Below are 10,370 nucleotides of genomic sequence, written 5' to 3' on the forward strand. Positions count from 1 at the left end.
TATGCTAACTTGAAATACATTCACAATTTTAATTAAAAGTGTGCCATCCACTCAAGAGAGTGGCAATTTCCACAAAACAGCCCCTCACATCTGAAGTCCTCTTGTCTTGGCAAGGTGTGACACTAATGTACCTACATCAGTTTCCTAAAGGGTCTAGTTAAAGGGGTCCCAAGTTCCCACAGACCTGGGCTGAGGTGTCTCACCAGTGAGCAATGGCACACCAAGGCAGCCACGTTCCTCAGCCCCTCAGGTTTGTTTTAGAGACTGCCAACACAGTTCTCTCCAGTTTCAGTTTCTCTGCAGGTCTGGCTGTAGGTCTGGTGAGACACAGCTCTGTGGCTGTGCCCCAGGACAGCCAGGGCTCGTTCCTAGGAGTCCTCCTCCAAAAGTCCTCCTCCCTCACTGAGACAGCACAGGGAAAACTCCCACATCTGCCAGAGCTTGCAAAGGAAGAGGCCAGCAGGTGACACCTCCCTGCCGCCCAGGACAAGAGACAAGGTGAGTTACCCAGGCTGCCATCCATGATGGTGTTCCTCTCAGGGGAACAGCGGACTCCCACATCCTCAGCATGTGAGCAGTCGTGCTGTCCCCAGCTGCTGTGGGGACAGTCCAGGAGGGACAGCTCTGTCCCCAGACAAGCCACATCATCCAGTAAGATAAAGCCTTGGCCAGCAGCATAGTCCCCTTCAGAGGCCAGGGTAGCAGGACCACTAGAGGAAGGAAACAGAACATAACATCAGATTTATTAAAACTCCTTAAACCCACAGAGGGACCCAAGCTCAGACCCAAAGGGAAACTTCCTTGAAGAGCTCAGCTGTGATATCGGAGACACACAGGATGGCAGCCAAACAGCTTGCACATCTCACCAGCTTCAGTTTTCAGGGGGGCCCACTCAGACCAGTGTCTGGTTGAAGGCACAGTCATAGTAGCACAGGGGGCCAGCTATACCAGAGAGGCTGCTTTGCAGATGTGTCAGCAGGTACATCAATTTGGGGAGGGGCCAGCAGAGGAGGCATCAAAAATATCAACATTTAAGTAATTCTGCTTCTTTTTATGGGAAGTAGCTACCTGGAATTGAAATGCAGAAAGCTGTAAACTTCTAGGCACTACAAGAGACGACAAACACAGTATGCATCTGAACTCAAAGGGAAGAATTTAGTCTTTTTTCAGTCTATAAAGCTGAAATTTTACAAGGATATCCTAATCGTATTAAAAAAGCCACAAAAAAACCCTTTACTGGCTCCAAGTCTACAGTATCCTGATTTTAAATTTTCCCCAAACTCATAGTTGGAGGGACAACAGTTGGGCAATGGACTAAAAGAAAAGCAATACAAAAAATCTCTAGTACTACTCTTTTTTTTGCCCTGATGGTCTTCGTTCAACTACTGAAGCAGGTGATGTCGTTTAGCTGACAGAGCAGAGGGGGTGGCAGTGCTGAGCTGATACACCTGGAAATTCAAGGTGTATTGAGAGAACTTTTTGACTTTGGTGAGGGGTTCATAAAGATAGTATCAAGCTTCTTATCTGCTTTCAAAACAGGCCGAGGCAAGAGGTAATAAAGATTTTTTTTTTTCCTGGGCAAGGGTGTTGTTACCTATTAATCTTTCCCAAATAAAACTGTAATAACTCTTCTAACAAAGACAGCATTGAAGGAAATAAGGTCCAGCCTATCCCAGTGAAGGGGGATGGACTCTAATCCCTGAAATTAGGAGGCACAGACACTACACACACTCTCAGTCTTACCTGAAGCCCAGCTGCCTGCAGACCACCTGGGCACCAAGGTCTGTCCAGCCATCATCGCATACTGTGCCCCAGTCTCCGTTGTAATAAACTTCTACCCTGCCTTCACTGGGACTGTGGCCACCAGCCAGTCTGACCATGCCCTCTGCAAGGGACGGGAGAAGGAAAGATCAGTGCTCGGCAGCGGTGAAAAGAAACAGCCTGTGCCCCACTGCTGAAGTCTCTGCAGCCCATGAGTGAAAGAAACCAAAGACACAGATACCGCTGGGTACTCAAAAAACAAACATTCATTGCTCCCAAATATGCCCATCTGTCAGGGGAGGATTCACCTCAGCCTTTCCATGCCACCTATGGAAAGCAATAGGAACACCACCAAGCCTGGCTCTGATCCATTCCCACCTGCTGCTTGCTCTCTGCCTCCACATCCAGCAGCCCTTCCAGGAGCCATACATAGGAGCCCTGCTGGGTCCCGAAGCAGGGGAGCTGTCCGCTGAGCAAGCTGGGTCATACAGGAGTAAGACAGGTCACATCTGACTGGCATAGAGCTGTAGATCTGTACCTGTGAAAGGGTCACAGGAGACCCCAGCATCTTCAATGTGGTCACAGTTCTGCTGTCCCCAGTCACTCTTCTTGCACTGGTCAAGTGAGAGTTCATTGCCTGAGCACTCGACTTCATCCAGCAGGATTGGGCCAGACCCCTGCCCATAGTGAGCCCATGACAAGGCTTTTGGGTTCCCACTGCAAACAGTACAGACACATACGCTCACAGTAAGGAAGGTCACAGCCTTGTGCACTCAGAGTCTGCCCTGCAGAGGGACTCTCCTATGCTAGGCCAGTGCCCTCCCATAGATAATCTGTATTTCTGACACAGTGGTGTTGCCAGCTGTTAACTGAAATACCTTACTGGAAAGTTTTGTCACAAGACCTTCCAACACATAACAAAAACATGCCCACAACACAAAACAGTTCAGACACCTGGGGAGTTCTGAGGACAATGATGTTTCAATCGCAGCAACAGGCAAAACTCCCAACGTTTGAGGGATCTCAGAATGGAATTGTCTATTATAAAACATTCTGTACTGATTTGATGTTCAAGAATGCTCAGTATACAACAGCTCCCTTGTTAAGTGCTGAATGGCACAGAGGAGAACAGGGTGCTCTCTCTCGCTTTCCTGCCTGAAGAGGATAGGAGCAGTCAATAAAACTGGATATGTTTAAACTTAACCAATTAAACAACTGCAGTTCATGTATGGAAATCACCATGACAAGTTATCACTGAGGCCAAAAAGATTTGCATTAGGACATGTGTGCAAAAATAATGAACAGGGATAAACACAAACAGACCTTGCATAGGGATGCACCACCTTTTTTTTTTTCCCCCCCACAGCGTAAACCCATAAAATTGACAGGAATTAAGTACAAAATCCCTTTATAGGATGATCAGTCCAGAATTATCTTTCCCAGGGTTTCTGTACACATCTCATAGAAAGGGCTGGTACTACAGCTGAAAGGACATGCTCTCATGTTCTTAATTCTGCCTACCTCTCTTACCACTCCATGACATACAGCAGGGAAATTACCTGAGTCCCAGCTGCCTACAAACTACTTCAGCATCCCGGTCGTCCCACTGGTCGTCACAGATGGTACCCCACTTGCCATCATGGTAAACCTCCACTCGCCCTTCAAAGCTCTCCTTTCCCCCAACTAAACGCAGCGGGGCACCTACACATTCACCAGCCAGAGGAGGTCTTGGGATGCTCTTGTCCCAGCCTACCACATCCTCCCTTCTAAGCCCCCCCCGAAGCATCTGTGATTGCAGCCCACAGTACAGGTGCCGCCGGTCCAGGGCTGCTCTTTAACTGGCTGCTACAGTGACTAGGACTTTGCTGCCTGCAGACAAAAGCCTGGTTTGATAAAAAGGGGACGTGGTCATAAGCAATAGCCATCTTTCAAGGACTGTAGAAGTATTGCCGCTCTGAGTATTTGGGATTGGGAAAGGATGGATAATTTTCCACTGGAAGGAAGATAACTACCTGTATAGAAGGTGAAAGAACATGCTCCAATGATTTGCTCTCCACAGCTTCATGACCTTAGAATTTACATCTTACCAGCAACACTGATGCAAGAAATGGGGAGCAAACCTCCCCTGGAGATTTACCTTCTGGAGGGACACACATTACCGTGGCGCTCCCCTGGTTACAAGCTCCTGACACAGCTTCCCGATAGCCACACTGCAGCAAGGCCTTCTCATCCCCATGGCAGTTTGCTGACTGCAGGTGCAGGGGAACAGGCCACAGTCCGGAATGACTCTTCTTCCCGGCTGTGCCGATCTCACTGGTACAGAGAAAGCGACCGATCAATGAAACGCCGTAGCACTGCTTGACTCACACTTGCTTTCCCTCAGTTCTTGTGACTCTCTAGCCCAGCTGTGGCATTTCACATCCCAGTGAGCCCAGTTGATTGGGAGTGCATAAAGAGGTGGCCATGTACAGTCTAATGGGAAAGTACTAGCAAGCACAAAGCACTTCTGACCATCTAACTCATTTTGTCTTCCTATTTCCTGCAGAGGAGTCGGTCTGGTCAGAAATGGCAACCTCGTTCGAGAGTGATAAACGGACCCACCAACAGATTCAAACATCCAAATATCTGAATCACTTTCTTCCTTCTCTGTGGACTTTATCTCCTTGCTATTTGGAAGTTTGAAGGTCCAAATCCCAGATTCCCATAGAGGGTTCACACTCTCAAAATCTCTAATAGATAGTGAGACTCCTATTGGAGAAACTCCAACTGGTAATACTAAAAAGGGGATACAATCTCACAGCTCACTCATCACAGCCTGGACCACTGAGCAGAAACTACTGCTTTAAAATGTTCTTGCAAATGCTGGCTGGGGTTTGACATAGCCATGGAAAGAAAACAGTAGAAAAGGACCCTGGTAAGTGGGAAATGAACCCACAAAACAAACTCCTTTCCCCCAGCCAACACATTGTGCCAGAGGGACTGTAACCAGAGAGACTGTTCTTCCCAAGGCCACACAAGCACGTAACTCTCACAACAAGACTGAGGTTCCCACCTGAGACCTAGTTGCCTGCAGACAACACTGGCATCCCAGTCAGTCCAGTGGTCAGCACAGATGGTGCCCCAGAGTCCACTGAAGTACAGCTGCACGCTGCTATCTTCAGCCAACCGCACAGCACCTTCCAAAAGAGAAGGAAAAAAAAAAAAGCTGCTATCTTCTGATGGGGGTTTCAGACCAGCAAGTCTTGGGCTTGAACTGCACCTGGCTTTTCTCATCCCTATCTTGCTGGTTCTGTCACTGAAGTGCCTTGCAGGAAGGAGTGCGGGACACAGCACCTTCCCAGTTCCAGCAATGGCTGTTTGGGAGGATGGCTGGTGCTATGTCCATTTCAAAGCCATGGTAGTACTGACAGGAAACTTGGGTCCTGCCACAGCTCCCAGATTTTCCCTTTGTGAAATGGGGGTGATTTTACATGCCACATTGAAAAGGTATATGGAAATGGCAGGCTCTCTAATTCCTATGTCACTCCACTGATTTATTTTCCATCGATCACCTCACCTATGAGAGTCACTGTTGCTACAGCTAGATGCTCAGTAACAGCAGGTGAATCCTCCTTAATTTCTTTAAGAAAAGGAAGTGCCAGTGTAAATGCCCTTTCAATTTCCACTGCACTACAAATATCTACCGCTGTTTAGAAAGCCCATCTCCTCACTCAGTTACATACTGGGAGAAGGGTACACCTCTGTACCTCAGTGCAGGCACGCAGCACAACTACACTCGTTGTATCCTTCCCTTTAATGAAGCAGTCTTTGAAAGCACTTCCACTGACAAGGGAAAATACTTTGTAATTTCTTAAACTAGTGCTTTGCCTTCTTTGCAAAATGCAGGAAAAGGGAGGAAAGTCAGAAAACAGGAGGACAAACAGAACATTTTCAAGAGTGCTGCACTGGAGTCAGGGTACTGAGACAGCTCAGCTTCCCTGCATGCCTCAAAATAAGCAGCAGTCCTTGTGTCGGCACCATGAGGAATTTTAAATTAAGCCTATGACCTACCTTGCCACAGAAGATTGACAAACCTAGCCACAGAAGATTTTCCCTTGTTATATTTGAACTGCTACAATTATGTGAAGAGAGCTCTGATATGGACACTTAAGGAGCAGAAGTGGGTTGTTTTCCACATAACTTAAACTGTTTTCAAAGTGGCATAAGTTAAAAGTAAAAAAAAAAGAAGTCTTCTTATACAAGAATAAAAGCATCTATACAAGGCATTACAGCTACAGCAGCTTAAATCCACCCCCTACTATATACAGACGTTCTTCTCCCACACAGGCTAGCCTCTAGTCCTAATTATTTTGACAATTCAGGACAGTTATTGTACTGTCCTCCTTTCACAGGGTATCCCACCTGCTGCTTGTAAGTCCTTGCAGCACACATTTCTGGCCTGAGCCCCCCAAGACAGTGCAGCCTGGGTGCTGTCAGAGATACGCAGCAGCCCTTACCTTGGTTACAGTCACAGTTAGCCCAGCCGATGGCCCCTGACGCAAGCCGGTAGAAGCACCAGGGTGTAGTTCCCCCATCTGGGTTCCTGCAGTGGTTGTGGTCCCCCAAGCCACGGTCTGGGTACTGCTGAACATAATCGGGGAACTCTGCCCAGTTGAGGCACTCTGCCCCGGCCTCAGTGACTGCCAGCGAGCCATTGTAATACCCAAGAGGCCCGACACCACACACGCTGGACGCTAGGCACAGGAAGAGAGCTGTTAGCATCATTTAAGACATCACACACCGAGGCTCAGACACCATGGGAAAAACCAGCCAATCTCCTGAAACACCTCCCGTGTCTGCAGTCCTGACTGCTACTTGCTTTATTTAAATTCTATCGCTCTTCAAGGCAGCTGCTCAAAGACTGTTTCTAATTCACACTATCTAAAACCCAAACTAATCTGAAAGTTATGAACTGCCTAGATAGACTTTTGAAATATGTTAACTCTGGGCCCAATCATGGACAATTTGAACCGGTTCCCATTACCGTTTATTTCAATAGATGCTCAAGCAGCACTTGAGCCTGGCAGGCACTCCTCCGCTTCTTTCCCCACCTGCTTTGGCACCTGAGTAAGGTACTCTTAAATTTGATTCTAGGCTCTTCAGAAAAGTAATTGTCTGTCTAAACTGATTGAAACTGATAAGAGTTTAAAATTAGCTATAATTTTATTCTGTAAAGCAGGAAGGTGGAAAACGACATTGTATTTCATTGTACATATGTTTCCTATACACATCAGCATATCACCTGGCTTACCTGAACTTAGCCAATGCATAGGAAGGAAAAGGGAACCTATTTGGGGGAGGAGGAGTGCAGGTGCCAATGTTCCAGGCCAGTGCCCATGTGAAATATCTCATACAAAGAAACCCCAACAATCAATTTACATGGTCTTTAACAGAAGAAGAAAACTCTCCATTTATGACCCTGAAATAAGAAAGAGGGAAACCAGAACCAGATTCTGTGTGAGGGTGGGCTTTTCAGAGCGTGTAACATGGGAAGAGCAGACTCAGAAAGGGATAACAGTTATAGCTGTATTCACTGAACAAACAAAAAGAAGCCAACACTTCCAGAAAACCCTTCTGCCATAAAGACACAGAGGGCAAACAGCAAGGGTACAAAGAAACTTTGCCTCATGCCATTTGCCTTCTAGCTCCTGCCAAGCCCAGAGGGGGTAAGTGACAGCTGAAGGTTAACTGCAAGGTACAAAAATGAAACACAGTTACAGTGTCTGGAAAACACACCGTGGGCTTTGCATTAACTGGGATCCTCGGAGGGGGGTGTATGAGAATTCAGTCGTTATTAGAGCAGAGGAAAGGTGAGTGTGCAAAAAAGACTGGGGCAAAGAAAGACATGAAAGGAAAAGAAATGTGGGAGGAGTAGGGAACAGCAAGGGTGTTAGACATGAAGAAAAGAAAGAGGTCTGGCCATTTTGGGAAAGTAGATAAACAGACATGGAGGCAGGAGAAAAGACTGAAGAAGCAATGGAAAGAAAGGAAGAATGCCAGGTAGCAGTGGTTCATCGTACCTATGGTCTCAGATCACCACTGCAGGAAAGAATCTGCCTGATGACTGAATTAATAACTTCTTGTTCTTACCTGCACTCTGCAAATGGTTTTGGTTGGGCTGGGATCCCAGGAAAGCCTGGGAAAAGAAACAGAGCAAAAGAAGAGAGATGATTATCTGATGAAATAAACATGGGCATGTCCTAAAAGCAGCTCGGCCTTTTGCTGCTTTAGGCAAACACACCCTAGTAACCAGCCTTTTCCCCACTCTCCCCATTGCTACTCTTCAAATCCAATCACAGCTCTGCCCACTAACAACAAAATGAATAATTACTGGCCTGCAGACATTCACCCTTGATCTAAGCACTATGTTACAGAGCTCTGCTTGTTCTTTCCCAGTAGAATTGGAAGCCTGAGTGAGATGCCTATGGAAAGAAAAGCTAGAAGAAAATAGTTGTTACCAGTAAGAAAATAACAAATAACCACATGTACATCCATGTACAAAGCGGGAAACACCTGAAGAAGAAAATCCAACAAGGCTCTTTGAGGATTTTGTTTTTAATACACGAGGCTATGATATGGCCTATGGTATTATTATCCAAATGGGATTAAATAGTTAAGAACAAAAAGTATGAAACAAAGCTCTCTGAATTCCAGCATCCTGTTGGGCCCCAAAACTGCATTTCCTCTTACAGGCAGTGTTTTTGGTGGTTATAACTTGACTGCTGACTGAGAGATAGGGATCTCCACTCAACACCATTACACGGTGTGCAGGCAGGTGCAAGACCTTCACAGACCCAGAGTGAAAAGAAGAAACTGTACATGCTTCTGCTAGCTCCTTGTTTTTTAATTCATTTCTAAATACTTTTTAATGAACAGTTTTAATACTTTTATATGAACAAGGAGGTGTAACTCACAGAGCAGAGGAGTGCATGTAAAGAATACTAGCTATTGGAATTGGTTCTGTTTTTCTTCAAACTGCAGTAATTTTGCTTCTCTCAGCTTCATCTCTCCCTGGAAAAAGGGAAGAGTAAAATTTGGCATTAAACCAAATCCACCTCTGGAATAAGGAGAGATAGTTCCCATAGATACCTGACAAGAATGACACCTACTCATGGCAGATGTCTTTTTCAAGTCAGGCTTATGAATATGGCCCAGCAGGTGTTGACAACCACGGCCAAGCTCCAGCATCACCCTCCGGAAGTCAAAATGTGACACTGCATATTGAAGATGAGTTCCTGACACGGTTCAGAAACGGCAGTTCAGACCTCAGGTGTGTATGCACAAGGGGACGCATGAATAACACTGCATTTAACTGAAAAACCCTTTTCAGTCAAAAATCCTCCTATCTGCATGTATCAGGCTGTTGCAAGCCCACATAATGGTCTGTGAACTCACAGTGCTGAAGGACTTATCTGAGGATCTCAAAACTCCTTGCAAAGAGAGGAAAGTGAGCTAAGCTACACCGTTGTGACTGCACCAAGCGTGACTGAGCCGCAATCCAGGTCCCCCGGCTCCTAGCTTTTAGTGTGCACCTGCAAACACATAAGCCTGCAGGCAACAGAGGGATGGGGTGGACTAATAACAGGCTATAAATGAAAGTCTGAACCCGCTCTTCTTGGAGACAGACCATAAACGAAAGAACTGCAGTCCAACTAATATGCTTTCCTTCTAATGAAAGATCAGTTGCTGCCAGTTCCCATAGCAGTTTCCAAAATCCCCTAACGCTGACCATCACCACCACCAAATTTTAGCGCAAACAGCCTGTGCTGCAGTCACTGCCCCAGGTCCGTGTGGCTGTAGATCATCTGTCCACAACAGCAATAGGGGTAATGAGTCAATCAGCAAAGAACAGAAACAAAGGATCTCTCCTGCCAGGGTCACTGCAGCGCTTGAGAAACATAGGAAACCTGAGCCAAAGCATCTGCAAGCCCCTGCACATCCCGCTTTCCTGCTTTGTTTCCTTTTCTGAATTTCATACGCACAACAAAATAAATCCCTCCTCAAACCCCCAGCCCTTCCCAGAGACCACAGCCGCCTAGACGCTTTGGAAAACATATTCAAGTAATAAAAAGATCCGCTTACAGTGAGGATATTAAAAGAGCCATGTGACTTCCTACAAGCAGATAGAAGAATAACCAGTTCTTACCTCCACGCATCTGAGACAGGGTAAGAGGCTCGTGAGCAGTACCAGGAACCCGAGGACTTTGGGGATCTCCATCCTTACTGTACAAAGTGGGCAGAAGCTTCTCCAAGCATCGCATTCTCGTTCAGCTGCCGGGCTCAGGGCCTGCACCAGCCGATCCGCACCGGAGGGAGTGGGATGCCTCTTCCATATCTATGTCAGGAGAGGGGTGCAGGGAAAGGGATCAAAGTTCCCGGCAGCATCTTACGATTTCACTTTCTCCTTCCTCTCCTCATCTCTTCTCCTTGATTCTTCTCTTCAGAAAAGGGAAAAAGAGGGGAGAGAAATAAGGGAGGAGGACATGCCCCAGAGTTTCTCCAGCACCCTTAAAACCAGGGGGCGGGTGGGGCGCAGACCTCAGAACCGCCGCCCGTCCGTCCGTCCGTCC

The 10,370-nt window shown here is 46.8% G+C and overlaps 1 protein-coding gene across 1 annotated transcript in view; it reads right to left on the minus strand.

Moving 5' to 3' along the window:
* The window catches only part of LOC104129107 (neurotrypsin-like), a 28,644-nt gene that overhangs the window by 13,243 nt on the left and 5,031 nt on the right, over positions 1-10,370 (minus strand). The window contains exons 3-11 of the mRNA XM_009641999.2: positions 9,947-10,238; positions 7,891-7,936; positions 6,258-6,494; positions 4,814-4,937; positions 3,899-4,074; positions 3,321-3,468; positions 2,300-2,478; positions 1,744-1,885; positions 508-710 (exon numbers count right to left, since the gene is read on the minus strand). Coding sequence (XP_009640294.1) covers positions 508-710; positions 1,744-1,885; positions 2,300-2,478; positions 3,321-3,468; positions 3,899-4,074; positions 4,814-4,937; positions 6,258-6,494; positions 7,891-7,936; positions 9,947-10,018 — 1,327 coding nt within the window. The 5' untranslated portion in view covers positions 10,019-10,238. The remainder of the gene's footprint in view (positions 1-507; positions 711-1,743; positions 1,886-2,299; positions 2,479-3,320; positions 3,469-3,898; positions 4,075-4,813; positions 4,938-6,257; positions 6,495-7,890; positions 7,937-9,946; positions 10,239-10,370) is intronic.

This window comes from Egretta garzetta, unplaced genomic scaffold (genome assembly GCF_000687185.1).
Source record: "Egretta garzetta isolate BGI_Z169 unplaced genomic scaffold, ASM68718v1 scaffold56, whole genome shotgun sequence".
NCBI classification, from domain to species: Eukaryota; Metazoa; Chordata; class Aves; order Pelecaniformes; family Ardeidae; genus Egretta; species Egretta garzetta.